The 20,636-nt window shown below is 46.8% G+C and overlaps 1 protein-coding gene across 4 annotated transcripts in view; it reads left to right on the top strand.

Moving 5' to 3' along the window:
• Positions 1–20,636, top strand: part of SMC6 (structural maintenance of chromosomes 6) — a 141,859-nt gene that overhangs the window by 46,308 nt on the left and 74,915 nt on the right. For all 4 annotated transcript variants that reach the window (XM_056564246.1, XM_056564247.1, XM_056564243.1 and 1 more), the window contains exons 10-13: positions 732–830; positions 17,958–18,104; positions 18,237–18,325; positions 20,403–20,567. In XM_056564246.1, coding sequence (XP_056420221.1) covers positions 732–830; positions 17,958–18,104; positions 18,237–18,325; positions 20,403–20,567 — 500 coding nt within the window. The remainder of the gene's footprint in view (positions 1–731; positions 831–17,957; positions 18,105–18,236; positions 18,326–20,402; positions 20,568–20,636) is intronic.

The following is a 20,636-nucleotide window of genomic DNA, read 5'->3' as shown; positions in this document are numbered from 1 at the left end:
TTCTTATCCCCTATCCTTTGGATAAGGGATAAGATGTAGAAATCCAGAATACCCCTTTAATCTATAATATATCCTTCATTATTTCTGGGGGGGTCAAATGTCTGTGTGCTTTGAGCAACTTAAGGTGTGTTATTTATATATATATAATATTATAGTTTGTCTAGTGTGTTAACCCGTACTAGACACACACATCTTTTTTTTTTTTTTTTTCCTTAACCCCAGAGTTAGAAAGAATTTTTTTCGGTACTCAATAGAGAACTTGGCTGCATTGCTTGGAGATACAGAAGGGTATCAGCCTAAGGACATGGTCACACGTTAAAAATGTGCAGACGTTCCGCATATTTGAAAGTTCAGTCAGGGCTCTAAGACCGCTCAAAAATGTGCCGTCTCATAAACAGCAATACATTTCAGAGAAAAATCTGCAGAAGAAAAGACATGTCTACTCTTTCTCCAGACGCTGGAATCGGGATTTCTGCTGCAACTGAGCACACAGTGAAATACCATCATGTGCACAGTGAAGCAGAATCCCGTTGAAATCAATGGGACTCTGCTGTAGTGGAACATTCCACCGTGTGAACATACCCTTAGAAGGTCCGTGCTGGGAAGAGCTTTGTGGGTCCTTGGGTCTTTTAATCAATTGCCAGACAGAAATGAAGAGTCGGTCATGATGTACGGACATCCCTTTTCCAACATTTCTACAAAAATAAATGTTCTTGCATTTACGTTTTCAGGTGAACGAAGCAGAGAAACAAATTCTCCCCTTCAGGGATAACATAGCTGCAGAGGAGGGGCGTACTGTCAGATTCGAGCAGAAAATCAATGAATGGCTGGTAGGTAAATAAATGTAATTTATGAAGAAGTTCTGAAGAATTTATGAAGAAGTTCTGAAGAATTTATGAAGAAGTTCTGCATGGCAAGTCTTGGCTCACTGCTACTGTACAGTCTTTCACTTGAAATTCTTATATGGAAATCTTTTCTTGTTCGCATAATTGAGGGACAATGAAGACTGTGGGTATACGCTGCTACCACTAGGAGGCGACATTTAGCAAGAAAAGTGTTAGCTCCTTTGGCACAACCTACACCCCTCCCGCAGACAGTGAGCTTATGAGTTTTAGCTTAGTGTCAGTAGGCAGCAGACCTTTTTATGATCTGCAGGTCTGGCACTTTTTGACTTTATTTTAGTTGTATCCTTTATTTTCCCTTTGAGTGGTTGATTTAGGTTTATCCTCTTACCTTATTCAGGGGGAACATCAGCATGAACTGCCACTCTAGATGTGATATTTCCTGAGGATGCTAGGAATAGTAAACGAGGCAGACTGCTGCCATGCTTTTCTTCCTCCACTGGCCACCCTACCCTTTTTACAGCTGCTGCACCGTGGGGTGCTGGTACCCCACTATGAGTGCCAGGTGACCCTGTGAGCACCTGAAGATGCCCAACTGGTAAGTATTATCCCATCAGACCAAGGTCTGTGGAGGGGGGTATGTGTGGCCCACTTATATAGCTCCCCAACCTCTTATTACTTCTAGGGATGTACCGATACTGGAATCGGGACGGATACTGGACACTTGTACGAGTACTTGTACTCGTGCAGATGTCCCCGATACCTAATCCTATACTCGCCGGTGGGACTCCCGCTGGCAGGTATCACAGAGATGAACTATGCAGCGTGCCTAGCAGCTGAGCCAGGACCTGTGACTAATGCCGAACATCACCCATTGCAGTGATGTCTGGCATTAACCCTATAGACGCCGCAATCAAAGTTCATCACGGTGTTGAAAAGTCCTGAAGTTAACTGCCGGTTAGCTCAGGGATGCTGATTGGGATCACCACGGTAAAATCAAGGTGTCCCGATCAGCTGTATGGACGACCGGAGGTCCCTTACCATACTCCGTGCTGTCCAATCGTTGCTTCTTTACTGCTACTAGCCATGGCGGACAGTAGTAATGGAGCGCTGATAGCACTGATCAATGATGTGGCATGTCATTGATCAGTGTATACAATCTATGGGGGATTTAAAAAAAAGTGACAAATGTGTAAAAAATAAATAATAATAATAATGTTAACCCCCAGTTCTCTATCGGCTCCATTGGGGGACACAGACCATGGGTGTATGCTGCTGTCTCTAGGTGTGACACTATGGTAATAAAAAAAAAAGTTGGCTCCTCCCAGCAGGATATACCTGCCTTCAGGCTCTGAGCTAATCAGTTTAAGCTTAGTGTTTGAAGGAGGTGGACATGGTCTGTATTTATCCAGACCAGGTCTTCTGATTTTTTTGTTTTCCTAGTATAGGGACGTGTTTGTTTTTTATTCCTTTTATTTTCTGTTTTCAGGTGGGGACTCAGGGACTCCGGTTCCCTGTTTCCCCATTGCAAGTAAGGGGGCACAGACGTTGCGTATATGCGCTGTTAACCCCCCCCTCGCCAACGGTCAGCGCTTGGGTTGCTACCTCATGGGTCCGGGTCCTCCTATTTACCTGCTCGCCTCGCTCGCGCATAGCAGCCAGGCGTGATGCAGGTAACTAAAGCTGACTGAAGACTTCACTGAAGACTTCATTAGGTGAGTTCTTCGGACTGAGGTAAGTACTTATCCCTTTTTCTCCTTAGGTGCGGATTTGCAACAGCTGGAGACCCCCTGTTTTGGCCCTCCCTTTCAGGTAATGGACATGGCTCCTACAGGGGCTTGACTTTTATTCTGGGGGAGCAGTGGCATCTTAGGGGGCATATTTCAGGTGAATTCAAAGCCTGTGTGTGTGGCATGTTTCTGCATACTTTCAGTGTATGTGTGTGTGTGTGTGTTGGGGACTACTCTGTAGCGCCTTATATGCGGCTGACAGCCGCGGCGCATGTTCGGGCCGGGCGCTCTGAGCGCCGACTTACTTTCACTTTCGCCGGCAGTCTCTGCCGGCGTATCGGCCGCCCGCTCTATTCCCCCGAGCGCATATGCGACTGACGTGCGCTTGGGACAAGGAGCGGATGCCATTACAGCTTCTTCTCCGGCCTGTTTTAGCTCCGCCCACAGGGCTGTCGGAGCTCTTTCTGAGGCGCGAAGCAGCCTCCAATCAGCGGCGTGGGCGCGATTTTCAGGCATAGGGGGTCAATTAGTGAGTGCCTCTGCTTTAGGCACGCCCCCCTCTACTATTGGCTGGCCTTTTTTTCCCTCACTCTAGCTGCACGGAGCTCTCCTCACTGCAGCTGCCAGGGGACACAGACTAGGGTGAGACAGTTCCTCTCTATTGTTTTCTCATAATATCCGTACCTAGAGCTGTTCCCCCCCCCCCCCCTTTAAACAGAAACCTGGTACTTCAGTGACTTACTTTGTCTGTAAGCACTGTAATACCAAGATGCCTGGCTCTACCGAGCCCATTTGCCCTGCCTGCTCCACTGCTCCCCCAGACCCCCTGGTACCTCTCGATGCCCTTTCAGTCCCAGTGGATTTTGCCGCTCCACCTGCCTGGATGTCTTCCCTGACCCAGTATATGGCTGACTTGACCCAAGTCTCCCGTTCGGTGGCTGAGGCCTCCTGGGAAGTGGCGTCCGCCTTGAAGGGGTCTTTCCTGCGCAGGGCCTCTGACAGGGCCTGCTCCTCGTCTCCACATACCTCACACTCTCTCAAGCATGCTAGGGGTGCCTCGTCTGACTCTTCCATTGAGTCTTCAGATAGACGTGAGCGTTCCCCTCGTGGGTCCCCCCCCCCCCCCCCGTCACCTGGGCACAAACGTCGCTCCTCCAGAGGATGTTCTGAGTCGCCGCTCTGCCATGCCAGAGCCACGTACCCAGTCAGGGTCGCCCCCTCCAGGACTGCCTCTGCTCGTTCACTTTCTCCTGGTGAACTGGCGGCCGAGGCTTCCGAGCTGGCATCTGACGCAGAGGACCGTTCAGACTCAGTTGAAACGGTGAACTCATTGGTTGCGGTCATAAGAGACACCTTTCACTTAAAGGACCCAGGATCTTCGGATGTCACTCCAGGAGTATCCTTTAAAAGTGCTAAGCCAGCACCTCAAAGTTCAGCTCTCACGCTGACTTTGACGACATTCTGGAATCTGCATGGAAACATCCAGAAAAGAGATTCCTGGGAATCAAGACAATTCAAGAACGTTATCCATTTGACAAGGACTTTGTCGCTAAGGTGGTTTCCCCTCCCTTAGTGGATCCACCAATCTCCTAGATCTCGAAGATGACTACAATGCCTCTGGCAGATGCCGCTGCCTTCAAGGATCCCACAGACAAGAAGGTGGAATCCTTAGCGAAGTTTGCTTCTGAAGCAGCTGGCTCTTCTCTTCTTCCCATCTTCACCTCGACATGGGTGTCCAAGGCCCTGTCGGAGTGGTGCCAAAAGCTCCATCAGGATGCTTTAGCAGGATCCCCCCCAGAGGATCTATCTGCTCTGGCTCTCCAATGCTCTAAAGCTGCGGACTTTCTGTGCACAGCTTCCATGCAGTCAGCCCGTTGTTCTGCCTTTGCTGTGGGTCACCTAGCGGCTCTCTGCCACTCTATGTAGCTTAAAGCTCGGAATGCGGATGCCGTTTCCAAAAGGTCTCTCACTGAGCTTCCCTTTACGGGTGGCCGCCTTTTCGGCAAACGCCTTGATGAGATTCTCTGAGGCAACGGGAGGTAAGAGTTCCTTGTTACCTCAAAATAAGGTGCGCTGAGAGCCTCCATTTTTTGACCAAGTGTGCTGTTGCAACTTTCTTTTTTGTACCTCAAAATAAGGCTCGACCTGCTTCCCAAAGGATGTCCTTTTCCTTTCGGCCCTTTAGGACCTCTGGCTCCAGTAGATAGTCCGGGCAGGCGCTCTCGCTGGACAAGAAGGCTCCCTCGTTCCAGGCACGCCCGTCTTGGAAGTCGGACTCCAACCGGTCCGGTCGTTTTGCGCCCAAATCAGGCAACCGCAAACCCACTTCTGCATAAAGTGAGTCCTCCACCCGCGGTTTCTTCTCGGGTGGGAGGTCGTCTCTTGTTTTTTCGAGACATCTGGACTTCACGCATTCAGGACTCCTGGGTCAGGGACGTGGTGTCCAGCGGTTACCGAATCGAATTATCCTCCCTTCTGAGGGATCGCTTTTTTCGCTCCTGGGCCCCCAGGTCTCCTCCTCTGGCGAAGCATTTTCGAGCGGCTCTCCAATCTCTGCTTCTCCAGGGGGTTATTGTTCCCGTTCCTCCAGGGGAAAATCAAAACCGAAAGACCAGGGAGTCAGGAGTTTGTCTGGCGCAGAGAGGAACCATCAGGCAGCCAAGTAAAATCAATGGATTTATTAGATGCAACGCGTTTCGCTGCCTGATGAAGCTGCGCATGCGCAGCGAAACGCGTTGCATCTAATAAATCCATTGATTTTACTTGGCTGCCTGATGGTTCCTCTCTGCGCCAGACAAACTCCTGACTCCCTGGTCTTTCGGTTTTGATTTTACTCTTACCCAGGAGGGCTGCAGTGGACCTTCTTCTTTACTTCTTCTGCACTTTACCTTGTGTGTGGGCGCACAACCAACTTTGGTAAGCGGCTTGGGAATTACCGTCCCCTACCCCCACCAACAAGATCTACTGATCCCGCACATGAGGCGCCTTCCTCCCTCTCTCTAGGTTCCTCCAGGGGAGCAGTTTCGGGGTTTCTATTCAAATCTTTTTGTGGTCCCCAAGAAGGACGGTTCTGTGCGACTAATCTTAGACCTCAAGCATCTCAACCGTCACCTTCTCATTCGCCACTTCCGAATGGAATCTCTCCGTTCGGTGGTGGCGTCCCTGGAACAGGGGGAGTTCCTTTCATCGGTGGACATCAAGGACGCCTACCTTCATGTGCCGATATTCCGAGGCCATCATCGGTCTCTCCGCTTTGCGGTTCCAGAGGGGCACTTTCAATTCGTAGCCCTCCCCTTCGGTCTAGCCACGGTTCCTCGGGTCTTTACAAAGATCCTTGCGCCAGTGATGGGCCTGTTACGGTCGAGGGGAATCTCAGTGATTCCCTATCTGAACGACCTTCTCATTAAGGCTCCAACCAGAGCCCAGACTCTGGAGAATCTGGACGTCACTTTTCACACTCTGACTCGCTTTGGGTGGAGGATCAACCAGGACAAGTCAGTCCTCCGTCCTACCCAGTCTCTAACCTTCCTGGGACTTCGATTCGACATGGCCTCTGCCCGAATTTGTCTTCCGCCAGACAAACGTCTGGCACTCCCTTCGGACCCAGGTATTAGTCTCCATCCGCACTTGTATGGAGGTACTAGGTCGGATGGTGGCAACTATGGAGGCCGTACCCTTTGCCCAGTTTCATTACCGCCCCCTTCAACTGGCGATTCTCTCCCGATGGAACAGGTCCCCTCTGTCCCTCGATCGTCAGATTGTTGTCCATCGCAGGGTCTGTCAGTCTCTGCTCTGATGGCTCCGCTCCCCCATTCTTCTCCAAGGGCGGTCGTTTCTTCCCCTTTACTGGCAGGTTGTTACAACAGATGCCAGTCTATCGGGCTGGGGCGGCGTGTTCAGGGATTGGATGGTTCAGGGACTCTGGTCCCCCCAGGAGGTCCTTCTTCCGATAAACATATTGGAATTACCGCCGATTCTTCTTTGTCTTCATTGGGAGTCCCGTCTTCAGTCCCGTCCTGTCCGCGTTCAGTCGGACAACGCCACGGCCGTGGCGTACATAAATCGGCAGGGCGACACTCGCAGCTCGGCAGCCATGGCTGAGGTAACCAAGATTCTCACCTGGGCGTAGAGCCAGGTTCCGACTATTTCGGCGATTCACATTTCGGGGGTGCTCAACTGGGAAGCGGACTTACTCAGTAGGTCCGACCCCGGTGAGTGGTCGCTTCATCCGGAGGTCTTCGCGCAGCTCTGCGACCTCTGGGGCATTCCGGACGTGGACCTCTTCGCGTCCCGACACAATCAGAAGATCCTTCTTTTTGTGTCGAAGTCCCGGGACCCTCAGGCCCTGGCCGTGGACACCCTAGTGATTCCTTGGGCGGGGTTTGCCCTACCCTATCTGTTCCCTCCTCTTCCGCTCCTTCCCAGGGTGCTGAGGAAGCTCAAGGCAGAGGACGTTCCCACCATTCTGGTAGCTCCAGATTGGCCCTGAAGGTCGTGGTACGCCGACGGGCTCTCTCTGGGTCCTCTTTGCCACCCCAATTTACAGTCGCTGCATTTGACGGCGTGGCGGTTTAGACCGCGGTTTTGAGGGCCCACAGTTTCTCTTCCCAAGTCATTCACACCATGCTCAGGGCTCGTAAGCCCTCCTCCGCAAGAATTTACCACCGCACTTAGCGGTCTTATTTTCGTTGGTGTGAAGCTCAGGACTTCTCCCCGGTAACCTTCTCGGTTCCCCGTCTTCTCTCCTTTTTGTAGTCTGGGTTGGAACTGGGGTTGTCTCTCAGTTCGCTTAAAGGTCAGGTTTCGGCCCTTGCTGTTCTTTTCCAGCGGCCCTTGGCTTCTAATTCTGATGTCCGGACCTTGCTTCAAGGAGTGGCGCACGCTGTTCCTCCTTATGGATCCTTCGAGAAAGAGATTTTACGGTAAGTGTACAAAAATCTCCTTTTCCTAATAAAATTTTGGATCAACCCCCCCCCCCCCCCCCTTTAAATAAAATAGAATCTCTTTTTTTAAATCTAAAAAAGCCCTTCCTCTAATAAAAACTAAAAATGTTCCATTAAAAAAAAAAAAAAAAAAACTGTCACATGACATAGAAAAAGTATCAGTAATTGGGATCTGCGAGTGCTCATCGGTACTCATACTCTGTCTTAAAAAAAATGGTATCGGGACATCCCTAATAACTTTCCAGGGTTTTCCCTTTTTTATTCACCTGGGCCATTTTCCTTATAGGGGTTTTCTATTCATGGGAGGGAGAGAGCAAAGAGCAGCAGCACACATTACTGTGGACTCCTGCTTGGTTCGGTGCCCTGTCTATGCCCCTGCCTCCCCTCCCCTCATGGCAGCTGCTCTTTCCCATCCTCCTCCAGCAGCCCTCTCCCCTATGTTATTCACTTGCCTGGCCGGGGACACAAGCCGGGGACCTTGCCATAAACTTAGTCCCGGCTCCAGGGTTTTGTTAGGCTACGTCTCCGAGTGGGAAGGCCTTTTTCCTGCTCCTGAGCACTTCAGCTGCTCTTTTCTGAGATAGATCAGCTTCTCCTCCCTGTTACTGTTGGAGCCATCATTTGGGCTGTATTTGGATGCCCTCTAATGGTTGAAATAAAAATTACAGCTCCATGGTCTCCTATGTCCACTGGAACTTTGGGCACACTCTACTAATAAAAAAAACAGATTTTACAGCCATGTGGTCTATGGCCATTGTAGCTGTACCTTAGAGGGTGTGTTCCATGAAACACAGTGGGTAAATTTAGTTGTGTTCCATATATATATATATATATATATATATATATATATATATATATGACAGATGTTCTGTGTATAAATACAGTCCATTAAATTCCTGTACAGTTCTCCTTGGCGTCTATTTTCACACAATCCCTTTTGATTACATGTACAGCGGAGTCCACTTCTTTAACCTCTTAAGGACCCAGGACGTACGGGGACGTCCCCGCACCCTGGGCCTTAAGGACCCAGGACGTCCCCGTACGTCCTGGCGTTTTCCGGTCTCTGCCGCTCGCCGGGCAGAGATCGGAACTGGATGCCTGCTGAAATCCTTCAGCAGGCATCCAGGGCAAACGCCGAGGGGGGCCATGTAGGCCCCCCATGTCGGCGATCGCCGCAAATCGCAAGGGAAATCGCCCTTGCGATCTGCGGCGATACCGGGCTGATCGGGTCTCTGGGACCCGACCGCCCGGTAATTTCGCATTATCCCGGCTGTCACAGACAGCCAGGACCATGCTGGAGTATAGGAGCGAGGTGGCAAGCCTGCCACCTCCTCCTATACCCTGCGATCTGTCGGTTAGTTAACCGACCAATCGCAGGAGGGGGGGGCGGTTACTTCCTCCCGTCCTGCCCGGCCCCTGAAAGTCCGGAGAGGACGGGAGGAAGACCGGAGGACGCGGCGGGGGACGGGGGAGTGCTGGGGACCGGCCCCGGTACTTACCTTGTCCCTGAAGACCCGGATCCAGACGAGGAAGATGGCGGCGGCGACAGGTGAGTTCCTCTTCAGCCGCGGTCGGGCCCTTTACAGCAATGCACGTCGCCGTAAAGCGACATGCATTGCTGTAATAGGACCCTGTAAACTACAACTCCCAGCATGCCCAGACAGCCCTTGGCATCTGGGCATGCTGGGAGTTGCAGTTTTGCAACATCTGGAGGTCCACAGTTTGGGACCACTGTGCCCTTCCAGATGTTGCAAAACTACACATCCTCAGCATGCCCTTACTGTCCAGGCATGCTGGGAGTTGTAGTTCTGTAACATCTGGCCCTTCAGATGTTGCAGAACTACAACTCCCAGCATGCCTGGACAGTTTTGGCATACTGGGGGTTGTAGTTTTGCAACATCTGGAAGGGCACAGATTGGGAACCACTGTATTAGTGGTCTGCAAACTAGTCCTCCAGATGTTGCAAAACTACAACTCCAAGCATGCTGGGAGTTGTAGTTCGGCAACATCTGGCTCTAAAGATGTTGCCGAACTACTACTCCCAGCATGCCTGAGAATGTTTGGGAGTTGTGGTTTTGCAACAGCTGGAGGCACACTGGTTGGGAAACATTGTTTCCTAACTCAGTGTTTCCCAACCCGTGTGCCTCCAGCTGTTGCAAAACCACAACTCCCAAACATTCTCAGGCATGCTGGGAGTAGTAGTTTTGCAACAGCTGGAGGTCCCCCCCCTGTGAATGTACAGGGTACATTCACATGGGCAGGGGGCTTACAGTGTGTATCGGGCTGCAAGTTTGCAATGCAGCAAATTTTGCGCGGCAGCTCAAACTCGCTGTAACCCCCCCGCCCGTGCGACTGTACCCTAAAAACACTACACTATACTACCACAAAATAAAATAAAAAGTAAAAAAACACTACATATACACATACACCTACACAGCCCCCCTCCCTCCCCAATAAAAATGAAAAACGCCTGGTACGCCACTCTTTCCAAAATGGAGCCTCCAGCTGTTGCAAAACAACAACTCCCAGTATTGCCGGACAGCCGTTGACTGTCCAGGCATGCTGGGAGTTTTGCAACAGCTGGAGGCACCCTGTTTGGGAATCACTGGCGTAGAATACCCCTATGTCCACCCCTATGCAAATCCCTAATTCAGGCCTCAAATGCGCATGGCGCTCTCACTTTGGATCCCTGTCGTATTTCAAGGCAACAGTTTAGGGTCACATATGGGGTATCGCCGTACTCGGGAGAAATTGACTAACAAATCTTGGGGGTCTTTTTCTCCTTTCACCCCTTATGAAAAGGTGAAGTTGGGGTCTACACCAGCATGTTAGTGCAAAAAAAAATAAACTTTTTACACTAACATGCTGGTGTTGCCTTTTACTTTTCATTTTGACAAGAGGTAAAGGGGAAAAAAGCCCCCCAAAATTTGTAACGCAATTTCTCCCGAGTACGGAGATACCCCATATGTGGGCGCAAACTGCTCTGGGGGCGCACAACAAGGCCCAGAAGGGAGAGTGCGCCATGTACATTTGAGGTGATTTGCACAGGGGTGGCTGATTGTTACAGCGGTTTTGACAAACGCAAAAAAAAAAAAAAAAAAAAACACATGTGACCCCATTTTGGAAACTACACCCCTCACGGAATGTAATGAGGGGTGCAGTGAGAATTTACCCCCCACTGGTGTCTGACAGATCTTTGGAAGAGTGGGCTGTGCAAATTAAAAATGTTGTACAGCCCACTGTTCCAAAGATATGACAGACACCAGTGGGGGGTAAATGCTCACTTTACACCTTCTTACGTTCCTCAAGGGGTCTAGTTTCCAAAATGGTATACCATGTGGGGGTTATTTTGCTGTTCTGGCACCATATGGGCTTCCTAAATGCGACATGCCCCCCGAGCAAAATTTGCTCTCAAAAAGCCAAATATGACTCCTTCTCTTCTGAGCATTGTAGTTTGCCCGTAGTGCACTTCAGGTCAACTTTTGGGGTACCTCCATACTCAGAAGAGATGTGGTTACAAATTTTGGGGGGTATTTTCTGCTATTAACCCTTGCAAAAATGTGAAATTTGGGGGGGAAACACACCTTTTAGTGATTTTTTTTTTTATTTATTTTTTTACGTATGCAAAAGTCGTGAAACCCCTGTGGGGTATTAAGGCTCACTTTATTTCTTGTTACGTTCCCCGAGGGGTCTAGTTTCCAAAATGGTATGCCATGTGGTTTTTATTTGCTGTCCTGGCACCATAGGGGCTTCCTAAATGTGACATGCCCCCGAGCAAAATTTGCTCTCAAAAAGCCAAATATGACTCCTTCTCTTCTGAGCATTGTAGTTCACCCATAGTACACCTCAGGTCAACTTATGGGGTACCTTCATACTCAGAAGAGATGGGGTTACAATGTTTGGGGGGCATTTTCTGCTATTAACCCTTGCAAAAATGTGTAATTTGGGGGGAAACACACATTTTAGTGAAATTTTATTTTTATTTTTTTACATATGCAAAAGTCGTGAAACACCTGTGGGGTATTACGGCTCACTTTATTCCTTGTTACGTACCTCAAGGGGTCTAGTTTCCAAAATGGTATGCCATGTGGGGGATTTTTGCTGTTCTGGCACCATAGGGGCTTCCTAAATGCAACATGCCCCCCAAAAACCATTTAAAAAAAACGTACTCTCCAAAATCCCTTTGTCGCTCCTTCGCTTCTGAGCCCTCTACTGCGCCCGCCGAACACTTTACATAGACATATGAGGTATGTGCTTACTCGAGAGAAATTGGGCTACAAATATAAGTATACATTTTCTCCTTTTTCCCCTTGTAAAAATTCAAAAATTGGGTCTACAAGAACATGCGAGTGTAAAAAATGGAGATTGTGAATTTTCTCCTTCACTTTGCTGCTATTCCTGTGAAACACCTAAAGGGTTAAAACGTGGACTGAATGTCATTTTGAATACTTTGGGGGGTGCAGTTTTTATAATGGGGTCATTTGTGGGGTATTTCTCATATGAAGACCCTTCAAATCCACTTCAAACCTGAACTGGTCCATGAAAAATAGTGAGTTTGGAAATTTTGTGAAAAATTGGAAAATTGCTGCTGAACTTTGAAGCCCTCTGGTGTCTTCCAAAAGTAAAAACACGTCAATTTTATGATGCAAATATAAAGTAGACATATTGTATATGTGAATTAAAAAAAAAATTATTTGGAATATCCATTTTCCTTACAAGCAGAGAGCTTCAAAGTTAGAAAAATGCAAAATTTTCAAATTTTTCATAAAATTTGGGGATTTTTCACCAAGAAAGGATGCAAGTTACCACAAAATTTTACCACTATGTTAAAGTAGAATATGTCACGAAAAAACAATCTCGGAATCAGAATGATAACTAAAAGCATCCCAGAGTTATTAATGTTTAAAGTGACAGTGGTCAGATGTGCAAAAAAAGGCCGGGTCCTGAGGTGTAAAATGGCTGGGTCCTTAAGGGGTTAAAGAGACATCAGTTGAACTGAGCCTGTGTGACCATCCTACTTTGTCGTAACCAAGAGCAATAGGTTATCGACCTATCCAGGCCTTTTGGGGGATTACAAAGTCTATATTCCAGTACATTTCTTATTTCATAACTGCTTTGCTTGTCTCGGTATTTACAGCTCCATCATCTCGTGGCCCTTGGATATGTCCCATTTGCATGCATATGCTCCGCTTCATGGTCTCCTCTGCCTGGAGCTATGGTTAGCTGAACATGCCTTCAGTGCCTTTTCCGTGCACAGCTTTTCATGACAGTTGCCTGAGGTTTTCATTGAGTTTTGTTTGACTTTTACCATCCTTATAGCATGTGTCATTCTCCCTTTCTACAGGTTTCTCTCTTCTAAGAGGAACCTGTTAGTTTCATCAGCTGGGGTATTTGATTTTGGCACATGCTCATCGGCAGTCATCAGAGCGGACCGTAATGCTGCACATATCTTATAGAGGGTACCAGGAAACAAGACTCTGCCTGCTTCCCCCCCCCCCCCCCCCCCCAGTGCCAGCCACCCATCCAATGTTTGCTACTTCCGCGGTCAGAGTGCCCGTACCCCACTACTAGTTCAAGGTGTCCAAAGAGGTGACCCTGCATGTGCAATGTACTTTCTAAGAAGTGGAGTAATCCTAATGTGGTGTCCTCCTCCTTTGTGCTAGGTACCTGTTATGCTACTCCAGTAAGCACATTACTCCTCTTTCCATATGCGGAATAACTGCGTTGTGCAGAAGTGCCCTCCTGTCTTTGTGTGGTACCTGCTATAGGTATTCCAGCAACCACAGTACCCCCTTGCATAGGTGGCGTAATGATTTCTTGTGTGGTCCATACTACTGCTATTCCAGCAATCACACTACCCTCCTCCATAGGAGGATTACTTGTGTTTTTCAGAGGCTGCCTCCTCCAATGTCCATAGTAATTTTCAGTTTTCACTGCCCCCCCCCCCCCCCCCCCCCCTTTACATATGTGCTACTGTCCAATTTAGGAACTGTCCGGAGCAGGAGAGGTTTTTCTATGGGGATTTGCTTCTACTCTGGACAGTTCCTAAAATGGACAGAGGTGTCAACAGAGAGCACTGTGGTCAGACAGAAAGGAAATTCAAAAAGAAAAGAACTTTCTGTTGAGAATACAGCAGCTGATAAGTACTGGAAGGATTAAGATTTTTTTATTTTTTATAGAAGTACCGTATTTTCCGGGGTTTAAGATGACCCCCCAACTTTTACAGTTAAAATATAGAGTTTGGGATGTACTCGTCGTATAAGACTACCCCTCTACCGCGATGTTTGGTACCTTACCAGTGATTGGCTGGTTGTTGTATACAAAGCCTTCTTGGATTGGTCAGCTCTCCCTGCCTGCCCAGCCCTCCCATCAAAGCGGTACACGTGTCTTTCACCCGTCTGGCCTGCCCTTGTATCCTCTATCCTCTTCCTTCTCCGCCTCTCTGATCTGCAAATGCGCACCAGCGTTGCCTGTCAGATTTTGCACATGCGAACCTGTGCCACCTCAGATCTTGCACATTCACACCTGAGCCGCCTCAGATCTGGCACATGCGCGCCGCTTCACTGCAGTCCTCAGGAGCGAGATCTGAGAGGCAGAAAAAGAGGTACGGTAATAGGATACATTCAAGGGCGGGCTGGACGGTTGAAAGATGTGTTTTTTTTCTGGGCACAGCGCCGATCTCTCTCTCCATTCCCCTGGGCATCCCGGCCGACTGCAGCACCCGCCCTATAAGACGGCACCGGGTGTATAAGATGACCCCCGACTTTTGAGAACATTTTCCTTGGTTAAAAAGTAGTCTTTAATGCCAGAAAATAGAGTAATTTGCAAATCTGTTTAACTTTCTGGCACCAGTTGATTTAAAAAAAAAAAAATTTCAAGGGGAGTACCCCTTTAATCCACCTCATGGGTGGAATTCTTGTATCATACAATGCTTCGTTTCTATCACTAGTTCAGGTGGGTGCTCCAGACATAGCTTCTTCAGCACCACATTACATTTTCCATGAGTGGGGTAGTTGCTTCATTCACATTGCATCTTCTTCTGCTTCCTCATGTTATCCCTCTGTCCGCTCCATTTGTCTTTTACCACTTCCTGGGATACATGGATTTTACCGTTAGGTGCCTTTTGTGGCAGGTTATATCAGGCTTGCAGCAGGTCAACCATATTCCCTTCTGGGTAGGTACTTGTGCAGTTTCCATCTTTCTTCCCTGCTTACATTCTGCTCTCATGGCTCGCAGGCAGCAGGTGTATCATTTGTGCTGATTATTTTACACCCTTGGTGTTCATCAGAGCCCCATCAGGCTGGGTTCACACCACGTTTTTGTAATTCAGTTCCCGTATACGTTATCAATTTGAAAACCGTACGTACTTTTATTGAAAACCATATGCATTGACTCTCCATTGAAAAACCTTCTGCCAAAAGATGCATCAGGTTGTGTCCGTTTTGCATCCTGTACGGTTTTGTCCGTTTATTTCCCCGTACCCAAAACCATAGCCTACCATGGTTTTTGGTCCGGGTGACAAACCGTATTGAAACGTATGCGTATTTTTTTTGTTTGTTTTTTTTAACATGGGAGTCAATGGGAGCCGTACAGAACCGTATGTGCATACAGTTCCATCCGGTTTTCACCATACGGTTTTTGACTTTGCACAGTTTTTTTTTTTCTTGAAATTTCAATCAAATAAGTAAAACTTTATTCATAATGGAGAGAAAAGTTAAAAACGTACACTTTTTTTTTTTCTTCAAAATGGATGCAACCGAACATCATTTTTCAAACCGTATACGGGTTAAAATTTGTACATACGTTTTCATACAGTTTCGTCAGGTTTTGAGGAACCCTTATTATTATTATTATTTTTTTTTTAAATCAAAAACCTGATACGGAAACTGTATTGCAAAAACATGATGTGAACCCAGCCTTAGTCTTTTCCTAGGTGGGTGATTGTTTTACTAGTTCATGCAGCCATTGCGGCTCTAAACACTTTGTCATCATGCCCTCTTGGGGTATGAGCCGTGCTGACTGCCTTCTTATACATGGTCGCTTCTCTGGTGGGGCATTGCTCCATTAGCTGGTGTGTATCCCCCTCCTTAAGGCTAATGCTTCATTATCCTTCTCCTGACCATTGGTGTCATCCTATAACCCTTCTAGGATTACACTTTAGCTGACATTAAAGCTGTTAGGCTTCTTGTTCCAGCTCATTTCCATGTAGCACGGATGGCTCCATCTTCCTGGGGATGCACTCATCTCAGTACCGTAGCAGATATGAGCATACTAATCCTTTCCCCCTATGGCTTTGGCATCCAATCTTGTTTACCAGCTTTTCTTTTTGCACGGTTATTCTTCTCAGCTCCACAATGGTTGGGAGGGTACATCTGGCCGGTGGTGGGGGAAGGGTACAGCTGGCCGGTGGTTTGGGAAGGGTACAACTGGCCGGTGGTTTGGGAAGGGTACAGCTAGCCGGTGGTGGGGGAAGGGTACAGCCGGTGGTGGGGGAAGGGTACAGCTGGCCGGTGGTGGGGGAAGGGTACAGGTGGCCAGTGGGGGGGGAGGGTACAGGTGGCCGGTGGTGGGGCCCGAGGAAGCGGTTTACTCGCAAAACGAGCTCGTAGCCGTCACCCTCGCAGCTCCGGCTGCGGCATCTTCTTCTACCCTCCCCACCAGCTGTTCTTTTGCTTTGATATGGAAATTAAAAGACTTCTATCAATAGGTGAGTGCAGAAGCATCCTTTCTCTACATTTGCACCAGTTGCACCCCTATCATATACCGTATCACCACTACCCCCATCAGTGAATACACTCCTGGATACACAATGAGGGTTGTGGTGCAATCTCTCTCTCTTTTCCTCCGGTGCCTATATTAGAGAGGGCGCTTTCCTATTTCTCTGTCCAGGGCTGTTTTTTTTTTTTTTTTGCCAGGCTCTCCTGCCTACCCTCCCTGGCGGGGTTTATCTTTACTCCACTTTACCAAGGTTGTCCATGTACAATGCTGACCGTGTAGTTCCGTATCTCTGTCCCATTTCCTTTGTCATCTGTTTCTAGAAGAGGATCTCCAGCTTTACTGGGTACTTCCCTGGTGGTACAGCACACATCCCTTGGAGACCTACCACTCTGTTCTTGCAGAGGTTTGTTCCCTCTCCTTGCTTATCTATCTCCCATGGTTTTTTTGAGTAACCTTAAAGGGGTTATCCACCATAAGGTGGTTTTAGTACGTACCTGGCATGCAGTAATGGACATACTTAGGAAGCATCTGAGCTTGTCTTTGGGCTAAATGGCTATGTTGTGCGATTACCATAACACTGTGGCTAGCTTTTTGTGAACTGGTTTTTCCTTTCTGAGTTTTCTTCTTTGCCTACAAATCCCACAATTCCATTTTCCTCCCTCCCACACATCGGTCACCCCACCCATTGAAACATAAATGAGCTGCATCCATTCAAAAGACCTGTGGTTTTCAATCAGGGTGCCTACAGCTGTTGCATTACTTGCAGATTGATCTCTCTCCCACCAAGCGATCGCTCCACCCATTGAAGCAGACAGGTTCCCTGTCATCAGCTGATTAGTAAGGTCAAGTCTCGGCCACATTGCAACCTGGGAAAATCTGAGACAACAGTCATTTTCTATGCTGGTAAAAATTAAATATTGGGGTGAAAATCACCTAAAAATTGTGAGAAAACCGTCACACACAGGTACAGACACTATATTATGAACTACACTAACTTTACAGCCCCTGTAGCATAGTCAAATAAAATAAAAAAAATTCCTGGAATACTCCTTTAACCTCCTCTGTTGACGTTTCTCTGGTATTATTGTTTCTCCTTTGGTAGGTCCTACCTCATAGTTCCCGTTTAGCCCAGGTCCTTATAGGTTGTTGCAGTACTCCAGTGTAATCTTGTCAGGCTGGGCTAACCTAGGTCTGTCGCCGAAATTGGGCCATCTTTGCTGGTCTTCTAACACCTATCATCTACAGCAGTGTTTCCCGACCAGGGTGCCTCCAGTTGTTGCGAAACTACAACTCCCAGCATGCCCGGACAGCCTTTGACTTAGTTTCGCAATATCTGGAGGCACCATGGTTGGGAGACACTGATCTACAGGTGGTTTTCCAGTTGACTTTCTCCTCTGATTTATGCAGAGACTATCCCCGGTAGTGCGATGTTCTTGTTCCCTCCCTTGGGTACTGCATTCAGACATCCCACTGTCTTTTGTGTCCCCTAATTATATGAGCGAGAAAATAGGATTTTTGCATTACTCACCTATAAAATCTTCATGAGAAAAGGATTTTTACATCCAGGATGTTGTATACCCCATTGGCAAAATAGCCATTTTTTGCCAATACCCTATTTTGCCAATGGGGTATACAACATCCTGGATCATGAAAAATGACTCCATTCAAGTCCTAGGTTTAACATTTTAGTAATTTATTTTTTTATTTATTTTTGTTATTTCAAGGACAAAGTCAAAAATGCTCATGAAAATTTCCGAGCCCTACAAGGCAAATTGGAGGAGATCAGCAGGGATGCCCAAGCGCTAAAGCCACAGGGTATTGCTTTGAAGGATGGCATGCAACAGAGAAAACGGGTTTATCATGAATCTGAGGTCAGTCCGAATACCAATCAAGAATGAAAGGGGTCGTGCATGAGTAAAATAATACCAGCGAGAGGGTATGGCAATGACTGTTTGGTCTTAAATTCAGTACCCGTTTTTTTATTTATGTATTTTTTTTACTAGGTTTTATATAATCGATTTAGGATGGAACTGAAACGCCTGGAAAGGGATGCTGAGCAGCTCAACAGACGTATCCATGAGTTACAAAACAGGTGCTTGCTTAAATGATATATAAATTGCTCCTGTGGAAAACTTTTTTTTATTTTTTTATCAACTGTTGCCAGAAAGTTAAACAGGTTTGCAAATTACTTCTATTAAAAATGTTCAATCCTGCCAGTAATCATTAGCTGTTGAATACTACATAGGAAATTCTTTTTGGAACACAGTGCTCTCTGCTGACATCACAAGCACAGTGCTCTCTGCTGACATCTCTGTCCATTTTATGAACTTTCCAGAACAGCATATGTTTTCTATGGGTATTTTCTCCTACTCTGGACAGTTCTTAAAATGGACAGAGATGTCAGCAGAGAGCACTGTGCTCGTGATGTCAGCAGAGAGCACTGTGTTCCAAAAAGAAAAGAATTTCCTATGTAGTATTCAGCAGCTAATGATTACTGGCAGGATTGAACATTTTTAATAGAAGTAATTTGCAAACCTGTTTAACTTTCTGGCAACAGTTGATTAAAAAAAAAAAAAGTTTTCCACCAGAGTACCCCTTTAACTCAAAAGAAGTTCTGCAACAGCTTCAGTGGATTATTACAGTACTGTGCCCCACTTAGTGCAGTACATAAAAATTCAGTTGCTGCAGACCCAGTGTTATGAAAATGATGAGGATGTTTCTTAATAATTGGTAGACAGATGAGGTGTATAGTAAATACTATAATGTAAATGACCTAAGAATGCAGTGGGTCACCTTGAAGTTTTAAGTTCTGTTTTTTTTTTCCCCTTTAAATCTTTAATTCTCACAAAACTTTAATCTTCTTCTCTTGTCCATGCATCCTCAAACTATGGTGATTCCCAACACATCAGACTCACCACCTTTTAAAATGAGCAAAATAAATTAAACAAAAAACAGGATAACCCATCTTTCCAGAAACACCTACAGTAACCCTGTTACCACTTCACTTAATAATAGTCTAGATCAGTGGTCTCCTACCTGCGGACCTCCAGATGTTGCAAAACTACAACTTCCAGCATGCATGGCTGTCCGGGCATGCTGGGAGTTGTAGTTTTGCAACATCTGGAGGTCCGCAGATTGAAGACCACTGTTCTAGATAATTATTATTATTTTTTATTTTATTGTACATTTTGGTGTAGACACTCTATGGGGAATTTCTAAAGGCTTTAAAGGCAGTCTTTCTGGCATACAAAATTCACAGCGTCTTGTGCAAGCCAATTTGTGACCCTTTGGCAGTTTTGCGCTGCCATTGTTTAAAAAAAAAAAAAAGACAGTCTTTACAACCCAGTGGATTTGCTATGTTATGCATTGGCATAAATTGTAACTATTATCCGTTCCACTTCATTAATGGCATAGATTTCAGTCCAAAGGCACACAGACACATGCACCTCTCAATTCACTTGGTGGACCTTACTCTAGTTTAGTTTTACGTAAGACCCTTAAAAACTTTTGATATGTTGTAAAGCATGTATAACCAATAGGTTTTGCAATTGCTTTCATTAGAAAATGTGCAGTATTTCATACTGAAAAAGCCAGTCAAACAACTGACAGCCCCCCCCCCCCCCCCCGCCCCCGCCTGCTTGGACACATACTAGACCTGCTGTGTCCATGCGTCATCACCTATGTCATGGACACACTTCCTTGATTGACAGCTGTGAGTACAGGGCTCACAGCTGGAGGAAAAATCCTCCCACTGTCAGCTTGTGTCCCGCTACTGTCAGTTAGGACAAGCTGGGAGTTGTAGTTTTGATAATGCTAGGGGAGATGTGAGCAGACAGCATACTTAGGGAGGGGGAGGAGACCTGCACAGTGAGGCCACGCCCCCTCCCTTTGAGAGGAATTCAGACTAGTGAACTAAATTAAAAGTGTAATAAAAAATAAATAAAGGTGCTAGACACATAACAATTAGATGTACTTGGCCAGGATTAGGTAATGAGTGATATATTAAAAATAATGTTTTTTTTTTTGTTGGATCTGACGGGTACGCTTTAAACACCATTCTTAGTAAGTTCCCTTTTTATGATCACCACCATCATGCACATAAGCAGATGGACCATTAAATATAAATACCACCTTCTAACCAGTGTCTTAATTTTTTCTATCATTTTTAGTGCGGATAATGTATCTGAGGAAGAAAAGATCGCAAGACTGGAAGAAATAAACCAGCTCAATGTTAAAATAAAAGCACTTCACGACCAAGACATCACTACCACTGAGCAGATCAACCAGTTCCAGCAAGCACTTTATAGAGATAAGGAAGAACGCAACAAACTCGTGTATGTTCTGTTACTACACGAATGCTTTATGTATATTGTAATTTTAGTACTTGGGTACATTGTGCCCTA

This window comes from Hyla sarda, chromosome 3, assembly GCF_029499605.1.
Source record: "Hyla sarda isolate aHylSar1 chromosome 3, aHylSar1.hap1, whole genome shotgun sequence".
Classification (NCBI taxonomy): Eukaryota; Metazoa; Chordata; class Amphibia; order Anura; family Hylidae; genus Hyla; species Hyla sarda.
This window is presented reverse-complemented; position numbering and strand designations above follow the sequence as displayed.